Source organism: Gigantopelta aegis, chromosome 12 (genome assembly GCF_016097555.1).
Source record: "Gigantopelta aegis isolate Gae_Host chromosome 12, Gae_host_genome, whole genome shotgun sequence".
Classification (NCBI taxonomy): domain Eukaryota; kingdom Metazoa; phylum Mollusca; class Gastropoda; order Neomphalida; family Peltospiridae; genus Gigantopelta; species Gigantopelta aegis.
The window spans coordinates 37,582,746-37,608,802 of NC_054710.1; the positions used below are offsets into that span (position 1 = coordinate 37,582,746).

At 36.0% G+C, this 26,057-nt stretch overlaps 1 protein-coding gene across 1 annotated transcript in view; it reads left to right on the forward strand.

Moving 5' to 3' along the window:
• Window positions 1–26,057, forward strand: part of LOC121386244 (dynein heavy chain 8, axonemal-like) — a 240,158-nt gene that overhangs the window by 190,026 nt on the left and 24,075 nt on the right. Inside the window, exons 58-71 of the mRNA XM_041517077.1 lie at window positions 3,311–3,464; window positions 4,127–4,291; window positions 4,900–5,126; window positions 9,162–9,384; window positions 10,952–11,128; window positions 11,882–12,049; window positions 12,532–12,747; window positions 13,343–13,480; window positions 14,875–15,002; window positions 15,247–15,415; window positions 16,297–16,452; window positions 23,554–23,709; window positions 24,129–24,218; window positions 24,788–24,880. Coding sequence (XP_041373011.1) covers window positions 3,311–3,464; window positions 4,127–4,291; window positions 4,900–5,126; window positions 9,162–9,384; window positions 10,952–11,128; window positions 11,882–12,049; window positions 12,532–12,747; window positions 13,343–13,480; window positions 14,875–15,002; window positions 15,247–15,415; window positions 16,297–16,452; window positions 23,554–23,709; window positions 24,129–24,218; window positions 24,788–24,880 — 2,260 coding nt within the window. The remainder of the gene's footprint in view (window positions 1–3,310; window positions 3,465–4,126; window positions 4,292–4,899; window positions 5,127–9,161; window positions 9,385–10,951; window positions 11,129–11,881; window positions 12,050–12,531; window positions 12,748–13,342; window positions 13,481–14,874; window positions 15,003–15,246; window positions 15,416–16,296; window positions 16,453–23,553; window positions 23,710–24,128; window positions 24,219–24,787; window positions 24,881–26,057) is intronic.

Consider the following 26,057-nt stretch of genomic DNA (forward strand, 5'->3'; position numbering starts at 1 on the left):
AGTTGTTAAGAATAACACCATTCTTGGTGAGAAAGCTATGAAGACATTACACTCCAGTTAAAACAGGACCCACATTTTGCAACTGGTTACAATCATTGTCCTGTCTCGGTGAAAATGTTGTTGCAATCAACATCTGTGTATGGAGTCCGGTCAAGTCTCGAGAGTCCCACAAAATTGCAAGAGGCTTTTGTGAAATAAATACTGCTTTAAGTGGTTACTAGTCATTTCATACCAAAGTCATTTCGTACCATCCATTTCGTACCATAGTTTATGGTCATTTTGTACCATAGTCATTTCGTACCATAGTCGTTTTGTACAATCGTGCTTTGGTCATTTCGTACCACAGTCATTTCGTACCTACTTTTTACCATCTCGTACCATAATGTTTGGTCATTTCGTACCATAGTCACTTCGTACTCGGTATCTTATTTTTGTCATGGTATGCCACTTCTTATTTTTATTGTTGACAAATAAACGTTGACGTGTAAACATACCTTGTAACACATGGTTTTCGTGGGTAATTAACCTTTAGACTACTGGATTAATTTTTAACAAAAACAAGTTTATAATTTTTACTCACATATATTCACTTAAATGTTTCATAAATACATGAAATAAAGTTCATATATGAATCGGTAAGTATTATTTTCGTGTCTTTTTTTTGTAATTTTTATTATTTTAGATCGGCTAATGGTGATTAAAATTAGGCAAAAAATCGAAAAAGTTGCATTTACTTACGGGCATTTGTGGCCAGCTGTCCAGTATTTATGTCCATTATTCCTGATAACAGTGGTTTTCTGACCAGAATTTTTTTTAAAACCCTAACTACGATTCATATTGCAATATTTGGTAATTTTCGTTGTTGGTAAAACGATCAAATTTATTATAAAATTAGCTGTTACAATCAGCTATCGATCCCTGAAAATTACCGCGACGTGCCGCCATTGTTGTCAAGCGAAAATACTTGCCGAAAACCACTTTTTGAACTCAAAATTTCAAGGTATTTTCAATTGAAAAAATAAAAACAAAAACCACCATTTTGAAAAAAAATCTTTTTTCTTTAATTATATTTCTGTTTCCGGTGAGTGTCATGTGCAAAACGGCGGGAAATATGAATTGGGGAATACACTGTATACAGTGTACCGTATATCGACTGACGTGACGTCGGGCGAGATATCTCGCCTGCAGTAGTCAGAAGGTTAAGGTTTTTCTGAGATCGGCTTGTCTTAGAAGATCTTGATATGTTATTCTAACACAAGGTGCTCGTTGGTAATTAATATAATGATGAACGGAAACGTGAGGAGATGAAAGTAATACAATCTAATTAAAATTAGCTCCACTATTACATGTGGATCTAACACCAGCCAGTTGGAGCTCATGTCCACCAATCAAAACTTTACTTGCAGAATCCTGCCAGTGATTTAAAAATAATTTGAAAACATTCCGAATTATCCTGAGGGTATACGACATTTTTGTGTGAATTACGAATGCCTTAAAACATGTTTTATTTTATAAAATAAATAATTTGTAATGTAAAATTGAAGAGTGATTTAGTTTGGGTTTTTTTTATAAATAAATAAATAATTTTTAATGTAAAATTGAAGACTGATAAACCACCCCGTATGTATTGGTATGGTTCGTTATACTACGGCCACTAAAATAGACTCGCCCGATATTTTTAGAATTTGTATGCTCCCAAATAACGTTATAAAAGGCGAAGTGTGCTTGGTCAATATTTAAATTATTATTTACAGACGAAATGTTACCTGGACATTGGGGACTACGCAGTGTTGTTAGCAATCCGATTAAAATTAGTTCTACTGGTCTAAATAAGGCATTCGTAATTCACATGAAACATATCGTATACCCTCAGGATAATTCGGAATGTTTTCAAATTATTTTTAAATCACTGGCAGGATTCTGCAAGTAAGGTTTTGAATGGTGGACATGAGCTCCAACTGGCTGGTGTTAGATCCACATGTAATAGTGGAGCTAATTTTAATTAGATTGAAAGTGATATATCATATTTTTCTTGTTCTTTCTTTCTTTATTAAGGGGTGGGACTTCAATATAGTTGCATTAGCCTAATGTTTACTTTTTAAACCAGTAAGTCGACATTTTACTATATATCATTCAACTAAGCTGCACAATAAATGACTTTGGTACGAAATGACCAAACAGACATGGTACGAAATAATCATGGTACGAAATAACCAAATAACTATGGTACGAAATGACCAAGGTACGAAATGACTTGGGTACGAAATGGTAAAATTGGGTACGAAATGACTATGGTATGAATTAACTGGTTACCCTTTAAGTTACATAAAATGTACTGAAATAATCTATAAATGTATTTATTGTGGACTGTTCAATATACAGTATCTAATAATAATAAAGGTCTTGGAAAAAAAAAATGGTTTCAATTTTTTTGTTGTTGTGAAAGAAAGAAAGTAATGTTTTATTTAACGACACACTCAACACATTTTATTTACGGTTATATGGCGTCAGACATATGGTTAAGGACCACACAGATTTTGAGAGAAAACCCTCTGTTGCCACTACATGGGCTACTCTTTCCGATTAGCAGCAAGGGATCTTTTATTTGCGCTTCCCACAGGCAGGATAGCACAAACCATGGCCTTTGTTGGACCAGTTATGGAATACTGGTCGGTGCAAGTGGGTTACACCTACCCACTGAGCCTTGCGGAGCGCTCACTCAGGGTTTGGAGTCGGTATCTGGATTAAAAATCCCATGCCTCGACTGGGATCCGAACCCGGTACCTACCCGCCTGTAGACCAATGGCCTAACCATGACGCCACCGAGACCTATCTTGTTGTGAGCACCGGTTATCACTTGAGTTGATAGAGTTCAAACTCGTTCAATCAGCGACAATGTTATAGGAATCATTAAAGCTACGGTCACACTGGCCTTAAGACATTATACGACCACCTGCGATGGGTGAATTTCGGGTGATCGCGGATCATCGGAGGTGAATTTTGTTTGCCGTTATGTGATCAAACAATTTTTTCTTTTCTTCATGTTTTATGTTTATTGTTCTGCGTTTATGATTCAAGATAAAAACATACAAACACCACTGTGATGATCATTTGTTTACACTATTTGGCAAATATCACCTTTTAAATTTACAGTTTATGCATACATGTATATGTATATATATTTTTACCTCTTCTTCTTCTCTCTCTCCCCCCCTCCCGGAGGTAGTGATGATGTCACATGGGATTGATTGACAAATTTATTTTTCTCCACCTCTGGTTTATGACCGACTACTGCGTTTTGTCATCCTAGATCATACAATACTGGAAACCTGCTGGATGACTTAAAATACCTGTACCGTGTGGCAGGGAGTGAAGGACATGGCATCACTTTTCTCTTCACAGACAATGAAATCAAGGATGAGTCTTTTCTCGAATACCTTAATAACATGCTCAGTTCTGGAGAGGTATGCTTTTTATGGAGGGTTTTTTGGTTGTTGTTTTGGGTATAAGATTACAAAGTTAACATTTGGAAAGCCTGTGCCGGCATAAACTGCAACTGAACTGTGTACTTATTCAGTTAGACAAAAAACCAACAATAAACTATTGCAATTTTAACCGGATATTAAAAATATATATAATTTTGGTCTTCTAATTTTGTGTTTTAAATAAAGATGTTTTCACAGATTATCTGCAAAATGTAAACTATGTACTAATGACAAATAAATACTGAGTCACTTTTTTCATATTAACTTGTTGAAATATTAATGTGCTGCAACTGATGATGGTTTTCATTAATCATGTACACAGTGTATTCGATAGTAGACTGATGAAACTTAGTCATGATGGTTATTCTAAGTGTGGTTCAAAGAATGGAATGCTGGATAACAACACACATGAAAAGCATAAAAAGTTAGTACAACGAAATAGCCATATATGATATTTACTTAATAACTCGTTTATTTTCATGGTATATTTTTCATGCTTTTTGCAATTATGTAAAGAGTATTTTAGACCTAAGTTACGACATTTACTCATAGATAAGAATGAATATGAGAGGCTTGCTGCACACTTAGAGGATTAAGCCGTTGTTTAAGTCAAGTTCAAAGTCACACATATTATGTTTTAGATCTCCAATCTGTTTGCCCGAGATGAGATCGATGAGATAACGCAAGACTTGATTCCTGTTATGAAAAAAGAGTTTCCCCGCAGACCACCCACACAAGAAAACCTCTATGACTACTTCATATCTCGTTCCAGGAACAATCTGCATGCAGTTCTCTGTTTTTCACCTGTGTGTAATGCAAAACAAATTATTTTTATATATAAGCTAGTTTACATCACATTTATTTCTGTTAAATGTTAGCAGAAAGCATTGATCGGTAGGCTTAGCTTATATAAAGACCTGTCCATACATTATCTAATTAGATCGAGAAATGTATAATTGGTCAACTTGGACAGCAAAGTCTATTATACAAAGAAGAATGTTATTGACATGTATACGATTGCAGTCAAACTTATTGCATTTAGTGTTGACAAAATAATAATCAAGAAATGTAAATGTTATGTTTTTAACCTGTTTGAATATAAATGTGGGTAACTAAATTATAGCCATTGAAACCAGAACAAAAGAAAAAGGTGAACAGTTTTATAAGTCAGAACATTTGCTTTTAGCAATGCTGTTGGATGCCTCGAAAATTAAGACTAAAATTACAAAATAGACAAGGTAAATGCAATTAAGTGGATTTGATGGTATTTTTAGTAATTAAGGATCACTATTTTATGGATATAAATTGTATATTTGTAGTACTTAAGGATGACTATTTTATAGGTATATAAATTGTTTAGTTTTCACAATCAGAATGATTTGATTAAACATATTTATGACTGTGTTTACTTCAGGTCGGGGTAAAGTTCCGTACGAGAGCGCTAAAGTTTCCTGGACTGATCTCTGGCTGCACGATGGACTGGTTCAGCAGGTGGCCGCGGGATGCTCTGGTGGCTGTGTCAGGACACTTCCTCAATGCATTTACGATGCAGACTACAGACGCCATCAAAAAAGAAATTGTCAATACCATGGGTATTATTCATGACAACGTTGCAGCCACATGTGTAGAATACTTTGAAAGGTAATAAAAATTGATGCACTGTATGTTACTATGTTCTTCGCTGAAAGATGAAGAAACTGTTTGACAAGCCTGAAACTGATCGTGAAATATGTGGAGATAAAATAAATTTATCACCCTCATGGATTAAATTATTTTTACTGCACTGACTACTACTTATTGTAACACGTAGTTAAAGGCAAAATATAGGTATTACTTTTATGGAGGCAACGGGATGAGCTTTTGCCTTTAGCTCAGTATTAAAGGTTTTTTAAATATCCATTTATCATAAGCTGTAAGTTCTAGATCAGTGAGACTTGTTTATATTTGTATTTATGGATGTCCATTAAAATGCATGTGGGGAAAATAAAAAATAAAAAAATCAATTTACGCTATGACATTCGTCAGTGGAGCTTTTCTGATGCTGATTTATCAGGCATCCATCCATCCGTCAGCTTTTCCTTTTAAGTCTGATCTTCTGCAGTTTTGAAACTTGGTACAGTGATCCTCAAGGGCACCTACCACAAAGAGAATTTGGGGAATTTGAAATTTTAAAATTCTTTTTGAATTAAAAAAAAACATTTAGTAAAAAAAGGTTAAAGTCTATCTTCTAGAAAATTGTGATCAAATAGTTCAGAAACTTGGTATTGAGATTCTTTGATTTTCAAACTATTAGAAAGATATTTAGGAAATTTTGAATTTTATTAAATTTTAAATAGAGATATAACATTGAGAATTTAGAATGTCTTATCTTCTAGAGTTCTGAAACTTATGCTGCGCTCGTTAATACTGTTTTGACAGTTTTCTGACTCAAAAATAGTATCTGAAACATTCCAAAGTTTATTTCTGACTTGTAAGCTCAAAAGGAAAAAAGCTTAACTGAGCGACCTTCACATTTTAAATTTAGAAGGAAAATAGCGACAAAATATTTCTTTGAATTCCTTTTTGAAGATTGAAACTAAAGCATATTCTTTAAATGTTCCATCAAAGATGGTCGATTAGTGCCAAAATGGAGAGATACTATTTTTAAATTAATAGTTTTTCACACCATTTAATTGGGCAAAATGACATAATACTGGAGCTTAGTTAATTGACCTATGAATAGCTTCACAACTGACAGTGTGTGTCTTTGTTCAAGTAAACTCTTGTGTCGTAATAGAGGCCCTTGGTTAGCCAGAAAAGTGACCAACTTATTAAAGCCGCACACCCTAGTTCCATCCAGCGAAAATAAATTATAATTTGGTTAATCTACAAACCTGTAACACACTTAGATCACATTTTTATCAAATGGAGTGAAAAAGCTGGTTTTATATCGATAAATACCATGGGATTCCCCATGTCCCATTTGCTTGAAATAATTTTGAAAGTTTGTATTCTGATGTCACCGGTAGATGTCGCTCGAAGCACAACAATGCCTACATAACGACAAATTTCACAAACTTGGGGTGCATTCTTTTCACCTCTCCTGGACATGTTCCGACTGTTCTGTCCTGGTTGTATCCCCTCTCCAGATATCGTAGGACGTAGCAAAATTATTGGTTTTAAGGGTTTGTAACGTTTTGTATTGAGATACTTACTTGTCTGAACTTTATTGTTACTGAAAATGTTCACGAACTGTGAAGAAAAATCTCACAAATGAACAACAACAAATCGGATGTTGATTGCGCGAACCGTGCACGAGAAAACAAACCGAACCAAAATGATAACGGTCACGTGGTATACCAACGTCTGTGACATTGAAATGGAAATGTCCCGTCTAAAAATAGATTAGACCTTGTCTGCTCAACGTTTTTTTCTCAAACGTGCGTCCGTTTTTCAGAAATAAGAAAAATGCATTTTGTGGTATTACAAACACCAGGATTACCAAAAAACACTTCAGGTGAATGGAAATGTATATTCTAAATAATAAATGGTAAGTAAAGTGCAATTTTATTTGTGAAAAAATGGGTTTAATAGCGTAAAAACAACGCCGTAATGGTTAACAACTAGCCGTAACTAGGGTGTGTCCCTTTAATTGCTAATTAGGTACAACAAACAAGCCGTTGTTTAATAATCCGTATCACTGACAATGTTTGATTCAGGGACGTGCACGAAACCACTTGCTTTTGTTCTCGTATGATCTCGTTATGACTTTGAAAACGAGGCTAAAGTTCTGAATATTAAATAGATAGCAGTGATGTCGATTTATAAGCAAGTCAATAATTGTTTTTACATTTTATTGCTTGAGATTGGAGGGTCGACTTTTAGGCAAGATTGACTAATAGGTGAGTATATATACAGTACAGTCGACTCTGTCTAAACCGGATTCTGTGTAATCCGGATCTCTGTGTAAACCGGTCCATTTCTAAAGTCCCGTCCAGCTACCGTTTAGGCCCCTATCTCTTAGGTATAAATCTCTGCCTAATCCATACTCTGTCTACTCCGGACTCCGGATCAAAAATCAAGAACGAAAGAACCGTTCATGCATTAATTACCTCTGTCTACACTGGATTGGGATTTGACTGAACGACGGGCTGCTTGATTAGTTGAACAATGATCATCAATTGCCAAGTAATCAGGATGCCAAATACAAAATGTAATCGCACAAGTGTGAAGTTTACTCTTATTGCGGTAGACTGTTAGGTCAATCGGATTAATATTAGTGTGTGTGTTGATACCTAACTAATTTCACTCTTATGAATTCGGCGAGTTATACTTGTCAACCTAACGCATGTACAAATAGGTGCGAATCGCTTGTATATTTTGTGTTATCTTATTTCATTTATAATGGCGGAACGACCCATAAAACGGCAACATATCGAACTTTCGTTAGAAACTAAAGTCAAATTAATACAAGAATTTAATTCAAATCCTGTCAAAACATGGGATCAAATGTCATTGTTGATCATTCAAGAACCATAACTCTGGGTGAACTCTGTCTAAACCGGTCCTCTATGTAAACCGGACCATTTCGACGGTACGAAGTGAGTCCGGTTTAGACAGAGTCCACTGTACATTGTTTTTGTGGGCAGTGTACTTGTTGAAGTTCCTACTTTTAACATACACCCTACTTTGAATCTCTTGATCTGGAAACATTTGTTAAAAGGGTAATTGATTAAATTAGGTTACTGTAAAATACTTTATTTTCGCGTGAAATTTATTTTTGCGTTTGAAACAAATTCGTGAAAATAAATTCCACGCAAAATTAAAGGCTGACGAAAATTGGACATTAAAAAAAGTAATCTTGTTCAATGAGATCCGAGACCTTGTTAGTTTTCGATGCACTGGACTATAGTAGTAACAGTGCGGCACTTAAAACTTTATATATACCAAGAAGTGATATCAAAGAAAAGACAATATATTACATGATAATAAACAATACAAAGTTTTTTTATGGTTTTATTCTATAAGTGCTGGTGATGAAAGCAATATTAATGTTATAAAACGGAAGTAAACATCACAGTTTGTTAAAATGTGGAAGTGAAAACAAATCCAGGTTCAGCTTGCATGCTGTAGCGATGCCATACTCGTAGTTCATAATGAGCTTTCACACTAAAGGTTTTATTTGCCTGTTGATCATAAATCGTACTGAAGAGTATTTTGACAGTAATAAATAATGTTTAAATCACACTTGCGCTAGTTTTGTTTTCGGGTTCGTTTTTTTTAAACAAGTTTGAGAATTACAAAAAAGAGCACGGGTAGCCTATAAGCACCATGCATAAGCTTGCTGTATTTTGTAAACAATAAACGTCAAAATTATTAACATCAGAACCAGTAGTTGTTGTTTTTTATTGGTGGAGGAATGGGAATTCATGAAAATAAATGCTCGCGAACTTACTAATTTTCATTAAATCACAAAAATTGGATGCGGCGAAAATAAAGTATTTTACAGTATTTAAATTCAAGGAATTTAAGGGAATACAAATGAGTGAGATGTGCATTAAAGTGAAAGAAAAGTAAGAGCTCTTTTATTTTAACAACACATTCAACATATTTTAGCTGTGTATGGTTATATGACATCAAACATGGTTAAAGACCACAGAGAACATATTCAGTTGATGTCAAATTGTCTTTCTTTAGGTTTCGCCGCCAAACACATGTGACTCCCAAGTCATATCTTTCCTTCTTGAATGGCTTTAAGACTGTTTACTCGGAAAAGTTAAAAGAAATTGCTGAATCAGTTGAGAGGATGAACACTGGACTGGACAAGCTCATTGAAGCGACCGTGTCTGTGGATCAACTAAGTAAAGAGCTTGTCGTGAAAGAAAAAGATCTGGAAGTGGCCAATGCAAGAGCTGATGAGGTAGATCATTGAAATAATGGGATTTTAACCTGCAGGTTCAGTTTTGCACTTAGCAATTGAGTGCAAGCTGAAATTTTTATGAAATTATAGAAATCTAACTTTAAAAAATATTTAATTTAATTCTTCAGCGAAAAATGTTGGGGAACAAATTGAGCAAAAACCCCACCTAAAAACTGTAATTTTAACTAAAACTTAAAAGCAAAAAGCTTGTACCAAAAGGCATATGATTTGTTCCCCCAAATATGTTGTCACATGCATGAACAAATTGATAAAATTTGTAAAGTTCTTAATGTTAAGGCTGTACTTGAATACTGCCTGACAACATGGGAAAACCTTTTCAAGCAAGATCTAAATGAATCTCAAAATTGTTAAAAAGAGCCAAATGCATTGGATAAACCATAGATGCCCCTTCAAATACTTTCTTTAAAAAACAAAAATGACTGACAGTGAACAAAAAGGTTGAATAACAAAGCTATTTTTGTTTACAAATCTCTTAATAGTATTGCTTCCCATATAGTTTCATTAAAATACAATCAAACCATATGGCTTGTGTTCCATAAATGAGAGAAATCTTTTAAGGCTAAAACCAAAAATGGGACACTTCAAGAAAAGTCTTTGATATTCTGGTGTTGCTATATGATACAGCTTGCCCACTGATGTCAAAAGGTCTAGGAGTCTTAATATATTTTAAAAGAATTGCTTTAAATATTATTTTGATAAGATGTACATAATCATCATTGTCCATATTGCTAGATACCATGAAACAAAGTTGTATGAACACAACATCTGTTTTGTACATTTGTATACATATATTGTCAGGGATTTATCCAGGCGTTGTACGGTACCGGACATCGGTACCTTTCCAAAAGCAAATGTCATAGAAAATTCCCAATTCCTTGGCTATAAATTCCCAATTATTCACCAATCTCATATGAAAATCTAATCATCATCAATATACACCAACTAAAAATTAATCTATTTACCAATTTAATTTTATTCACATCTATGCTGAACAGATGAAAACGATTTCATGCTGTTTACACTGGTACTAGGTGATTTACTATTCTAAGTAACACTGTAGGTGTAATGCAAATAGAAACCAGTCATTTATTGTACATCAAATTAGTTTCGAGTGCTGATCATGTTAACATTTTGTAATTAAATTGATCTAAACAATGTATACATCTTCTTGGGCAGTACGTGCAAAAAATAAAAAATGTTGTTCCTTATAAATCCCTGATTTTATAGTTTTTTATTTGTATATTGTTAAGAAAAGGCCGTAGTATATTATTATTATTATTATTAATTTCTTAATTTTTTTATAATTATACTAACCATTTAATACAGCAGCCTATTAAAAAAAAGAATGGATTTATAGTATTGCATACACATCTGTATTCTGTTACTGTCTAATTATTTCAGATTTTGGCTCTTTTAAAGTGTTCTAAATTTTTAAACTTATATATTGATGTTGATCATCAATTCATTCATGTACTTGCCCTTGCTTGATACCTAATAGCTGATCTACTTTTTGTGCTGGGGTGTCATTAAACATTCGTTCATTCAGGTTTTGACTGAAGTAACAGTGAGTGCTCAAGCTGCAGAGCATGTTAAAATTGAGGTTGAGAAAGTCAAAGACAAAGCGCAAAAAATTGTGGATGGAATTAACGTGGAGAAAGCTGTTGCACACGAGAAGTTGGAAGCTGCTAAACCAGCTTTGGCAGAGGCTGAAGCTGCTCTTCAGGTTTAACACTTAACTTATGTATATCTTCACCTTTAACGTTGCATTTTGTTTATCATCAAAGAATTATTTCATAACGTAGGGTCTTGACTTATAAAAGAGTCAGAAAATTATATTACAAATATTACCATTTTGGGGACAGTATTGATAGTTTTTATAGTTAAATTATGTTCAGTGTGTATACTCAGGTGTATTAAATTGACAATTTCATTTTTTATAACTTTGTTTTTGGCATTAGATTGTAAAATGTATCATGGGAAATATGTGCGATCTTACACATCACATAGCTGAAATGACAACCATCACTAATAGAAAAACTGTAAATTTATGCTGAAATGTGGTCAATGGCATTAATCGTTGTTCAAACTATCTTTATGTATATTTATAATCAGCTTGCAATAAAAATAAGTTTTAGACTGATTTCACATTTGGCACGAAAGCCAATTTAATCACATACAAATCAGGTTTTCTGCCACTAGCAGGATACTTAAAGTGATCTAATTTTGAATATGAGAATTCCCAGGGAATGATTTTGATTTTTTATGTTGAACATGACCATGCAACTTCACTTTCTAAAATAAATTTTGCGTGAAACTAAGATTTTGATAAAAATATTTCAAAATGCTGATGGTTATTTTTCTGCACAGGCATTGAATGTTCTACAAATAAGATATGTACTTAATGGTGGTGTACTTCTGTTTGTTTGTAAATCTGGAAAGGTGAAATAACTGTGTGACATATTTCCTTTGTTTTTAGACCATCAAACCATCTGACATTGCCACCGTGAAGAAACTGGGAAAACCACCTCACCTGATCATGAGAATCATGGACTGTGTCTTGCTACTGCTGCAAAAAAAGATCGACCACTTGCAGATGGACCCGGACCGGCCCTGTCCAAAACCGTCTTGGAGTGAATCACTAAAGGTTGATACATCACACTGTGAATCATCTGTTTTCTCCCACCATGCACTGAATATTTACACATCCAAGTCTTTCCATAGCCCAGTGATAAAGCACTTGCTTGTTGCTGTCTAGGATAGTTTCCTGTTGGTCGGCCCATTGGGCTATTTTATTGTTCCAGCCAGTGCTCCACAACTGATGTAACAAACACTGTAGTATGTACTATATCCCGTTGAATGCTGCATATAAAAAATCCCTTGCTGCTAATCGGAAAAGAGTTGCCCATTGTTTGGTGACTGAGTTTCCTGTCTCATTATCTGTGTGGTACTTTACCATATGTTCATCGCCATATACCATAATTAAAATGTGTTGAGTGTGTTGTTAAATAAAACATTCCTTCCTTCCTTCACATGCTTCAGTAGATTGCTTTTAAACTTAGAAATAAAATTGTTTATTCTGAGGCATTAACCCCATCAGATGCAAATAATGTGTTTTTATTGTTACAGTTAATGGCCGGGGCATCTTTTCTAACAACTCTGATGAACTTTCCAAATGATTCGATCAATGCGGAGACTGTGGAGTTGCTTGATCCATATCTAGGTATGGAAGACTACAACATGGAAACGGCCAAAAGGGTCTCAGGAAATGTGGCTGGTCTCCTCGCTTGGACCAAAGCTATGTGTGTTTTCTATGAAATTAACAAGGACGTGTTGCCACTCAAGGTATGAAGAAAAATGATGGTTGACCATATTGTTAAATGTATTGTGAACATGTGAGATTTTTATTAATTCAATCATTTATGCTTATTTAGGTTCAAGCACGCTAACCTAGGCACATGTCTGGACTGTCTGTCTAGAACAGTGGATTGATTAGTGGCTAGTGAGAGAGAAGTTTATGTAGTGCCCTTGCACCTCCCCACCGAGTCGTTAAAATTTGCTGTGTGGGAGCTGTTACTGGGATGCAAACCCAGTATCTACCAGCCTTAAATTTGATGGCTTAACCACTACAGCACCAAGGCTGATGTAAAATGTTGTAACTTGTTATATTTTATGCAACAAAATAGAGGATTTGTAATGGTTTAAGTATGAAATGCAAACCCGTTGTTATTTCAGTTTATTTTATAGTAAATTAGAATACATTGAAATTCTACAAAATCCATTCTCGCAAAACACTACTAAGTTTTATTCAGATTTATATATGATGATGTGAATTCAATTACTAACTTTTTTAACATTTTGTAGCTCTGTTAGCCTCAGTAAATCAAGCATTTATTATTGTAACACGTTATATTATTATTATTATTATTATTATTAAAAGACAAACTTGGCCATGCAAGCAGCCAAGTTAGAAGTGGCTCAAAAGGAACTACATCATGCCCAGTGTTTGCTGGATGAGAAACAAAAGGAATTGGATGCTGTGCAAGCTGTCTACGAGGCAGCCATGAGAGAAAAACAGGTTAAGAAATATATTTGTTACCAGTGTTATTGGCAAGCATACTCTGAATATATCATATTTGACCGGAAATTAGCCCATGTCTTTGAATAAGCCCCCCTCCATTTTGATAGCATTTAAGAAATTAGGTACTCGTTTGTAAATAAGCCCACCCCCAACTTCGTCACCTTATAAATAACACGAAATTGCAAGTTTGCTCAAGTTCAGTTAAAAGGTCATACCTCCTGCAGATTATTAAACACAAATGTAACACAATATTTTACCACCAGTGAGATTTAGCAGTCTAACAGTAACAGTGTGTAACATTGTTTTCAGTTTCATGCCTGCAGTATTTCTTTGAAGTACCCAAGCCTAAGTCTGAACTAAAACCAATGTCTATTTTTACCACCACACTGGGTCCACAGTTTATGCTAATTAGGGAAATAGCTTATTCTGATTGGTTAAGAACAATGACCTAGATTGACAACTCTTTGTAATGTAAGCTGGCTGCCTGTGTCACAAACGTGTGTATATGCTGTTGAGTTTGTTGTTAATTGCTGTTTTAAATCTTCTCAGCATTAAATTTTGAATGTAAATAAACAGCACTGGTAAGTAATTGTAACATAGAAGGTGTGTTTCTGATAATTAGATATTAGTAAAAAAGATAAATTAATTAATAAACAATTATTATTTATTAATAACAAATGGAACATTAATTAATAGATGTGCTACTGAATGTTTTTTGTTTTCTTCCTAGTTCATTTATTATTATTTATTTTAATTATTATTATTAATTTTTTTCAACAAAACTGGCCCCTTGTCAGGGAATAAACCCACCCCATGCTAAGCTCACAATGAGTTGTCTTGCCCCCCCCCCCCCCCCCCCCCCCCCCCCCCCCCCCCCCCGGTCAAATATGGTCAAAAGCTTAATACAAGCTAGAAGCTGGTAAAATAACATCCTAGTATATCAGAAATTGGTTGTAACTTGACAGTAACAATGGAGCTACAGTACAGCAATTTTTCAAAACTGATCACAGTGTATTAAGAAAGTATGAAATACAGTTTGCTGTTACCTTTGTTATTACTTTTTGCAAAACTTTTTCATAATTCAGATGCATATTTTGTCAATCATGATCACATAAAACCCCCAGAAGATAATAATTAGATATTTTGTATCATGTATTATGTACATGATCTGTGAAATTCTGATTATTATGGTTTGGACCATGTATGGTTTAATCACAGTTATAGTGGGTTAGCACTGGCTAATTTTAATATGTAAATATGTTTGTTTCTTATGCTATGGTTGTTTACTTGGCCATATTAAATTATGGTGTTTAGTTTTACTTGAGCAATATATTTCTTGTGATCCTAATATGATTGTTGATATAAATGTTTGGTGTTGTTGATACTTTCAGGAACTAATGGATGATGCTGAAAACTGCCGCCGCCGTATGGGTGCTGCTTCTGCATTGATTGGTGGATTGGCAGGAGAGAAAATAAGATGGACAGACCAGTGTATCGAGTTTAAAGCCCAAATAGAAAGGTATTATGCTGTGTAAAAATTAAATATATACACCAATAATTATTGTTTATTATGTTTATTTATAATTATTGAAACTCTGTCTGTGCTAAAACCAGTGTTTTTCTTGAAGACTGATATATCAATGATTATTGTTAATGGTTGACATGTTATTAGCCCTGAATTACAGGATATGATTCATTGATTATTTGTCAAAGATCTTGTCAGCAATGAAACAATGTGTTAAAACCAATTTTTTGTTTTACAGACTTGTTGGAGATGTCTTGTTGTGTACGGGATTCTTGTCCTACTCTGGTCCATTCAACCAAGAGTTCCGCACCAAGCTAATATCAGACTGGAATAAGGAGATGAGCACTCGAAATATTCCACACACCCGAAATATTAACCTTATTGGCATGCTTGTTGATAATCCAACTGTAAGATCATATTTTATAATTGTATTTTTTTATGATTCCTGATAAATAGGGTACTGAAATGTGGGTTTTTTTTTTAATACTGGCCTACTAAGGCAATTTTAGAGTCTTAAGATAATTGCTTGCAAAAGATTACATCAGTGTTTAACTTCTTTCACTCATTTTTCTCAGTTCTTTCTTATTTATTTGTACTATCCAACTTTTAGCAAGTTTGTTTGATATTTTTAGTATCCACAAACTAGCCATTTACTTTTCCATTTTGTTAGGTTTATGTTTTGCATGTTCTAGTACCTAAAAATGGTTAGTCAAATATTTTAAAATTGTTGATGTTATACGCCTAGTTTTTTTGTTCCTTATGATATGAACAGAGAGTACAACTTGTGACAGACTGTTACAGAGGCAATCATGGTATAATGCAAACAATCAAATTCCATCCCAAATTTTCAGTAAACATGATACGAAATGGTAGAAAGTTTAATATCCTATTTATTACCCCAAATCTATCTTAATTAATTTATATCACTCAACTCGTTCCTTTAAGGTTGTAGTGCACCAGTCGATGATGTCATGTGACAAAGTGTTACGTCCCACTTGGCATTCTAGTGGGACGTATCACTTTGATATGTACCAAGATATTTTTAACCATATGAGTAACAATACTTGGGTTTATTTTTGTTTTCTAAACTGATAATATCACCTTTTTTTTCTCCATAAATGAAGGTATGGATAGGGATAGCTGTTAGTTTTACACTCTGCGTATCAGTTTTTCCCCCCTAAGTGCTTGCTTTGTTTGAGAGGTTTTGTTTCGAAAGGTTGTTATTAGGGAGTCATATGTATCTGTATGAGCCGCAATAAATATCATAGCTATTGTCTGTGATTTTCAGATCTCCGAGTGGAATATTCAAGGCCTTCCTAATGATGACTTATCAATACAGAATGGAATCATTACAACAAAGGCCTCACGATATCCTCTGCTTATCGACCCACAAGGTCAGGGGAAAACCTGGGTTAAAAACAGAGAAAAGGAAAATGATTTACAGGTATAAAATATTCAGTTAATGATGAATAAGAAGATTATGGTTCGGTTTGATTTGATTTTTATTGTCACTGTGATGGTTGATTCATACATGGGTAAAAAATGAAATCCTGTTAGTCCAGACAGCAATAGTCTGTATAGTCAGGCGTACCACATGAAGGGTGGTAAAATAAAAAATTCCTACACTCTTCATTAATCCACCTTTACTGGAGTTTTCATGTTTTATTTTCAGTTTTTATATCTATTCAAGAACAGAAATTATATCATCAAGCCAATTTAAGAAAACAAAGTCCCTGTTCTATCCAGAATACAAGTTCAGTGTTTCTGCCGGAAAGAAATTTTTGGTTATGGCGCTATGGAATTGAATGCAACCACAGTCAACAGGGGGTATGGGGAGCCTCCCCCAGAAAGAAAATGGGTTAAGTTTAGGGTTAGGGTTAAGAAAATCGTACAGTAATGATAAGAGTGATTCATTTTGTTGAAAGGTTAAGTTAAAAAAATAAATAAAAATCTGCAGTTGTTTCAGTCTACTTAAAAGACAAATTTTAGATAAAAGACACTGAAGTTGAATATGTTATACACACTTTTAGCTTTAAAGTACAGAAAATCTCCTTACATACATATATGTATATGTGTGTATCAGGGGTGGGGAAAATCAAAATTGCCAATCGGTCCCACCTATGACATAATTAGTAGCCTAACCCCCCCCCCCCCCCGGTTAAAAAAATTTAAAACTATTTTATAGGCCTACTTGATGAATTTATAGTTTATTATCGTTTTATGGGACTTTACTGCTCGTAAAATATCCGACTGCACGTACACCCAATCCCTCAACGTACATTAAAACACCTACTTATCTGTACATTAAATGATGTTTCTAATAAGGAAGATATTAATTCATTTCATATTATGCTATGGTTCTTTACTATATTGTTTTATTGACGCGTCCTGATAAGTGTCGTTGAACAACCAACTTGACACCTAATTCAATGATACTATTGATAGAAGTTGCCGACTGAACGATTAATAACGTCGACGCTGATTGGTTCACCTTGAACTTGAGCTACTGTGTATGACAACCGGTGTAAACCATTTTGCTTCCCATAACATATTATATACCCATCCCATTCATAATAAACATGAGAAAAAACACCAAGACATTTTCAATTATGAAAATAGCAATTTACTTGTATAATAATGAAAAACACATTTAACAGTCAACAATAAATATATTTAGCACTGTACTCTTTATGTAAATGTCATATAAAGTCTCTCAGCGTTCATGTACGGAAGTACTATTTTACAAAGGCCTGTTGGCGACGCGACCCGACAATTCCCCATACAACTGTCGACCTCCATCATCACAAATTAGCCACTTAAATTGCTTCAACCACGCCGACTGAAAACATCGCACTTTAACTTTCTTCTTAGCTGGGGAAGAACCTGTGTCCGTAACCTCCGCGTCGTCCGTATCTACCTCGTCTTGTTTTCGTGTTTTACTCTTATTTACCCATGTAAGCAATGACATTGATATCTCAATACAAATCGCAAGCATCTGCTTTTCCCAGCAAAACAGTATACATACGTTAAACTTAAATTTTTTGTTTTTGTCGACAAATATAGGCATACCTGCAGCGTATTCATATTTGCAAAAATAGTATCACCTTTGATTAAAGATGAACTCTAGGTTTTTGTTTTAATTAAAGCATACGTCCTTCCTTCATTATCACCAATAAATGGTATCATCGCTAATAAGTAAACCTTTAATCTCGTGACCGGTTGTGACCGACTGTTCATTGCGGTTTTTGGTGCTAATCCCATTGATGTAATTATTTTGTTATCACATGATCACAGTGCTATTAAAGATTACTGGCCGACTTAATTAAACCTATTGTAATTGTGTACCGATCGACACCTGTGCAGGAACAAACTGAGAAGTGACACAAATAGCTCATTCACCGTGTTCAACGTTTCTATTTCCGGTCATTGATAGAAAAACAAAACATGACCGATTGATTTGTATTAAACGTGTGACCGTGTGACCGGTTTAAATGTATGACGACTCAAAATAAACACCTGTTAGGTAAGTATTGAGTTTCAGAAACATCAATAACAAATTAAAGTTGTTTCCAATAATAAAAATGGACAGACGCTTTCGGACCGAAAAAATAATAAAAGTGGGACCGGCAAACGCATGTTTTCAAAAAATTATTTCGGTCTCAAAGATTGTGAATCGGTCCGAGACCGGCAAAAAAGGGCTTTTCCCCACCCCTGGTGTGTATGTATATGTGTGTATATATATATATATATATATATATATATATATATATATATATATATATATATACTCTTCAAAAGAAGAAACGCAAAACCACATTGTCGTAACATTTGGAGAATTGATTTAATTATTGAATGGTGAGTCCGATAATTACCAAATGTTGCAGGATTGTTCACAATTCACTCTAGTCCATTGTGAGTAAGTGATAGGACACACCACCAAGGTCAAGGTCATCTGGAGTCAATACCGGGTGTGGCCTCCGCGTGTGTTGACAACTGCCTGGCACCGCCTGCCCATTGAAGCAACCAGAGTACAGATGACGTCCCGGGGGATGGTGGCCCACTCGGCCTGCAAGGCTGCTGCCAGCTCGGGCAGGGTCTGGGGCTGTGGTTGTCGCTGTCGGAGGCGTCGGTCCAACTCGTCCCATATATGCTCAATTGGGTTCAAATCCGGTGATGTCGATGGCCAAGGAAGGACATTAATGTTGTTGTTCTGTAGGAAAGCCGTTGTGAGACGTGCTGTGTGAGGCCTGGCGTTGTCATGTTGGAACACTGCGTTGGCGTTGGCCATAACTGGAACGATGTGTGGCCGGAGGATCTGGTCAATGTAGCCCTGTGCATTCAGGTTGCCCTGCACGTGGACCAGGTCAGTTCTGCCAGTGTGTGAGATGGCTGCCCACACCATGAAACTACCCCCGCCGAATCTGTCCACTTCCTGCACGCAGTTTGCCGCATAACGTTCACCACGACGCCTATACACGCGACATCTTCCATCATGACGTCGGAGCAGAAATCGGGACTCGTCACTGAACCACACCTGTCTCCATCGCAGTTGAGGCCATTGTCGATGAATCTGGCACCACTGCAGTCGGAGTCGACGGTGTTGTGGTGTTAAGATGACACCTCGAACTGGACGTCTGGCACGAATTCCTACCTCACGTAGGCGGTTCCGTACGGTCTGGTCGGATATCCTGCGCAAACCTGGTATTGCTGCGGCTGTGGAGGTGGCAGTAGTCAATCGTTCCCGAAGGTGGCGTACCCGGATGTAGCGGTCCTGCCCGGGGGTAGACCCGTGGTCGACCGGATCTAGGGAGGTCACATGTTGATCCATGTTGCTGGTAACGGTCCCACAGTCTGGAGATGGTGCTTGGGGACACATGGAATGCCCTGGCAACGGCCGTTCTGGATTCGCCTGCGTCTAGTCGGCCGATGGCATTGTTTCTCTGCGGTTCACTGAGACGTGGCATGTCCTGGATTGTCAACTGTCGGCCAGATACAGAGGCCAGGCAAGCGAACACCCTGCACTTTTATACTGTCGGTGTTCATGTTGCACGTGCAGACAACGCACGTGCAGTGGTGACATGGTTTGCACGTGGCTGCGTTTTTGCGAATATTCACATTTTGGAACTTTAATGTACAGTAGCTGCGTTTTATCGAATGTAACCGTGGGAATGTGTTTGGGACATGCAATGACCTTATATTCACAAAGCATGAACCGGTAGGAAACATAAAATCGGAGTTATAACCCATTTGTACCCTTTTGCGTTTCTTTTTTTGAAGAGTATATATATATATATATATCGTTAAAAAGTGTATGTTTTTCTCTACATGACAGGCTTGTTTCGTGAGAGAGTTGAATTATTGCTCTCACTCATCAGATGTGTGCTGGTTTCAGGTTTATACATTATGAACAGTTTTTCCTTCAGGCAGAGGTTACATCTTTTGCTCGCTGGAGAGTATGATTTTGCTTTGGATAAAATTTTCCACTTAATGGTGTATGGGGTGAATCTATCCTTCAGTGTCCAAATGTACTGACTTAGCGCTGTTGCGTTCTTCTGTGTTGCGTTTTGAAAACTGCTCGTGTGCGCAGTATATCTCGTCTTAAATGTGTTCTCGGTCAAACCAACGTATGTTTCTTGCTTGTTGTTATCGAGTGTATTAACGGTAGCTTGATATATTACTCCTTTCTGCAAGCATTTGCCCTCAAGTGGACATTCAGCTCTTCGTCTACAGTTGCATTCTCTGGGGGGAACGGCGTCTTTGTCTCTGTGTTGTTGAAGTAGAGTTTTGTTATGCGCTGAAATTATTTTCCCAACATTAGGCATGCAGCTATAGCTAATTTTAACGGTGTTTCGATTTATAATTTTGTGGAGAGGGTTGCTTTTGGGAAAGCACTCATCGAGTAATCTGAGGAACTGGTGACCTACGTTGGTTTTCACGTTGGAGCTATATGGTGGGTTGTACCAGGTGATGTTTCTATTGCGGTTGTTTCTGCGTCTGTTGTTTTGCTGCTGTTGGGGTGTATTTGAGGTTATAGTTATATCCGCTCTTGAGTAAGGCTTCCTTATATGGGCGTTTCGCTTCTTCAAAGATGCACTCATTCGAAGATATATCAGAAAGCCTTTTATTTATTGTTTTTGGTATACTGCGGATGATATTTGGAGGGTGGTTGCTCTTGTTGTGGATGTATAAAGGTGTGTTGTTTGGTTTCATATAGGGTTTGACTGAGCTCTTTTCAAGATCTAGAGTTACGTCTAAGTAATCTACAGATTTTTTGTTGGCGACTATGGTGATCTTGAGTTTATGGTTTGCAAATATTCTGCAAATATCTTTTTTGATTATCTCTATGGTTCTCGGTGACTCATTGAATGCAGCTAGGCCATCGTCGCGATATAGTCCTATATTGTTGCCGTATTTGGCTTGTAGTTCTGAAAGAAGAAAGAGCCCGACTATTTCGCAAATTTCTGCTCCATCGTAACTACCCATAGTTACATCAAACCGTGATTGTTTGCCTCTTTTGCACCATGCCTTGCTGTTGTTAAATAGCAGTGAATTTCTTGCTTGTAATATTATTTCCATCTCATCGCTAGAAATATCATCGAATTTGGATGCGAACTGTAGGGCTTGTTTCACGAGATTTTCTGTTATGGATGGATAAAAATCGCATATGTCGAAACATATGAAAGAATAGTTGGATTTATTGGATATTGCTTTAAACCACTTAATCACGTCTGACGTGTTCCTCCACTGGTTTGTTCTGGTTGTGTTCAGAATCTTTCTGTTGATTCTCTCTAAGATTTTTTTGCTTATTATGCCAATTTCCGGTTTAGATGGGTTTATTAGTCTACAGGTGGGTTTATTGGAGAAGTTTGGTTTGTGGTCTTTTAACGTAATAAATGCTTCACTTTTTGCTGTTGTATCTATGCGGTCTGCTAGATTTAGTTTTTCTGCAATGTGTTTGTCTTTAGTGGTTATCTCTTGTTCTGAGTTCTGTGGCGCTGTTTTATATGCTTTGGTTGTGTTGCTATCTAGTAGTCTGTTGTAAGTGGTGGTGTCTAGCTTGTAAAAGTTTGTGGTTTTATCGGCAGGTACGAGTAGTTTCTTGTCATGTTTTATAGTGTTTATGTCCTTAGCGAGTTTTCGCTGTAGTTGGTTGCTTGATGTGTTGTTAAATTGTAGATTTTTAGCTAGTCTTACCATTTTTTCTTCGAAGTTCTTGAGTTCTGGTATAGAAGGAGGGGATTTGTTGGTGTTAAATCCGTATGTTTTCTTTCTGTTGTGTTGCAACTTCGGGATTGAGGAAGAAGAAAGATCTCCATCTTAATCTCCTTAGGAATGACTCGGTCTTTTCTAAGAAGCATTTTCTGTAGTCATCAGGTTTCGCGATCGGTATATTTTTTGGTAGAGTATCCAAAGTTTACACATTCCATGGCGGCTTTCAGAGTGCTCAACAATATAAGGAGCTTTGTAATAGTAGTCGTTTTCGAGTTGAAAGACGCTATTTTATAGAGTGCTCAACCGTGTGGGAGCCAGATATATCGTTAAAAAGTGTATGTTTTTCTCTACATGACAGGCTTGTTTCGTGAGAGAGTTGAATTATTGCTCTCACTCATCAGATGTAGATTTAATTACACCGTCAACGGAAAGCTGATGACGTAATGGACTCTGTGACGTCGAGGTTACGTCACTATGCAGGTCTATAATAGGTGATGTGTGGTATGCGCACAGAAGGTATTTGCGTCTGTGTCGACATGCTGATACGAGTTCATTCTTGGAGTTTAGTGTGCTGGTTTCAGGTTTATACATTATGAACAGTTATATAAATAATGCCACAAACATTTAACACAGAGACAAAGACATTTACAAAAAAATTGACATTACAAACATGGATGATGATGAGATGGTGAAACCACAGTATTTCCATTTTGGTATGGGACTACTTGACAGGTCTGTGCTCCATGTTTGTTGTCAGTTGAGCTATCTCGGTATCACCTGAGCCCGTGGTACACTGAACCTGACGTCATACACAGGGGACACACCCATAATCGCACTCATGAAGTTGGTGAAACTTAGTGTATGTGGCCTTACCACCTACCCATTGAGCCTAGCGGTGCACTCACTCTGGATTGGAACTGGTACTGGCATGAAAAATCCCTGATTGCCTCAGGTGGGATATGAACCCAGTACCTACCAGCCTGAAGTCCGATGGCACAACCTTTACACCACCGAGGTTCTTTACGTATATTGACCCACTGCCACTTTGGATTTGTTGCACTCTGTGGAGGTTTTCATTTATACCGGATAGATTAAGCAGCTCGGTCAACCGTAGTTTGTCTATGGAATTCCACAGTAAGCCATGGGTCTAAAGGAAAGTTGTCAGTTCAAGTGGACTTAGGGAAGAAATACGCATCTGGTAAAAGGTCAAGTTAAATAGTTCTGAATAAGGAAAACATTTTCATCAGTTTATGTTTAATACCTGTGCCAAAAGGCCTATCTAAACCTGTTTTACGACGGTTATATTTATTTCGGAATAATCTGCCTTTGTTAGGTAACCTCACTGAATCACAAATATTTCCGAACCCACTTGGAAGACTGTCTGTCACTGGGACGTCCTTTGTTGATAGAGGATGTTGAAGAAGAACTCGATCCAGCCCTTGACAATGTTCTTGAGAAGAACTTCATCAAATTGGGCACCACTCTTAAGGTATCCCATTAAATTATTAAACTATTAATTATGTATTTTATTTAAATAATGAGGATTTTTGTTTTCTCCTCAAATATACACCTGTGCAAAATTTAACCTTGTGTCAACTGCTTTGTTTAATTTTACATGGAAAGAGTTGCAATGTTTAACTTTTACTGACATATTTTCACTTAATTTGTTTAATGTTGTTATTATTATTATCAATATCATCATCATCATTATTATTAGTATAATTTTTGTTTTGTTTTGAGTCTTTGCTTCTGGGCTTGCATGTGCTTATAAAACTAGATTTAAATCTTTAATGATGTCCTATGCATAAACATTGGTATGGTGCTTTGTGTCTAGACTCTAAAAGTTTCATAAACACCTGGCCTGATATATGCAAATATTTCTTTACTAAAAAGTTTTATTACTTTCAGCTTAAAGTTGGCGATAAGGAGATTGATATAATGAAAGGCTTTTACTTATACATCACTACAAAGCTGCCAAATCCATCATATTCACCTGAGGTAATGAATAAGATTGGTACTTGTTAGTAGGATTTTATCAGTTACTTAACGTTATTAAACAACTTTTTACTATAGGTGAATGGTATTGTAGTCTACACTGTTATGTCATGAATTTGGGGTTTTCATTGTTTTTTTACTACATTTTGGAATAACTATTTTTTTAAATTATTTATATCCCAAAGAAACCTAAATCCATTGTTGGCATTTTTTTCCTTCACAATTTTGGCAGCCATCTTTAATTCAAGATGGCAGCTGAGCTAATTAATCCACATGGGTCAGTATCCGAACTTGTTTGTAAGTTATATATTCCTCTACTTATCACTATGTGGTATTTAATTAAAGGTTCTATGAAACTGAATCCTAGAGGGATAATGCATGAGCCTCAACATAATTAATTTTCACTGGCAATGTATTATTTACTTCACACTTTTGACAATTTAAGAAGATGGAATAAATAAAAATTCCAGTTAAACATGCATTTTGTTCAGTACAGAATATCTTGAACTTTTAGAAAACTTGCCATGTTTAGTTAGTTAGTTAGCATGTTTTGTTTTATTGTTTTTGCCCAGGTTAGTGCCAAAACATCCATTATTGACTTCACAGTGACCATGAAGGGTTTGGAAGATCAGCTGCTTGGACATGTTATTCTCAAAGAAAAAATTGTAAGTATGTATGCTGGATAAGCAGTTGTTACATGGGAGAGACTTTGTTGTGGTCTTGTATTTTTTGTGCTGGGGTGTTCTTAACCTTCAGACTACTGGATTAATTTTTGACAAAATTTTGATAAATGCATAAAATAAAGTTAATATATGAATCGGTAAGTATTATATCAGTAGTATAATTTGTACGTAGCGGGGACAACAATGGGAATACAATGGGTGCACCTCCAGTACAATGGATATGCACCTCCGATACAATGGGTCCCCACTCCAGTACAATGGATACGTCCCCTATTGTTCTCTCTTAGTACAATGGAGACATCTCCTATTGTTCTTTCTTAGTATAATGGTGACGTCTCTGATTGTTGACATTATTACAATAGATATGCACCTATTGTTCGGTGGTACAGTAGGTGACACGCGTCTATTGTAACGTTGACCGAGTTCTGAGTATTGTTCGGAGGTACAGTGGGCGACACGCGTCTGTTGTTAGGTTTGACCGAGTTCCGAGGCTTATTATAGACGCTACGAAATACGTAGGAAACCGGGTTACTTTTGTTGAAGCGTGTAACGAGGACAGTAGGTACAATGACCCCCTTTGAAAAGCGGGTGTTTTTGAAAGGTGTTATTTTAGAGATATATGTTGAAATACTCTTTTGACTAGCAAACCAGTTGAAACCAGTTTCATTTGTTAGCATTATCCAATAACAACTTGTCTTTTAACGAATGCATTTGAATATGTGTTATAAGATAAAGAAAAGTGTATTTTAATCATTATCTGTAACAACTGCGTTAGAAGATGAACACTAACGATAAGAAAAAAGCTGTCTACTTCAGTTGGAAATATGTTTTAAGATGCGAATACAGTTTTGATGAAACAATAGTAAGAAAATCTAACCACTGGTTTGAGAGTCGTACGGAATGCGTTATGGATGCTAAAAGTTCCTTCTGTGATTCGACTAACAGTACCAAGCGAATAATTACTAGGAAAATACGACCATCTCGTGTTCTCGTGGATGAAGTGGATGATTTTGAGAACAGAATACATTTAGAGAATTGGTTATCACTGAGTTATGCGATTGAGATATGTAAACTAATTCAGCGACTTTCTAAGGAAATGTGTATGGGATGCATGTTTGATGAGGAAAGAACTCATACTTGTAAAACATTGTCCCACGAT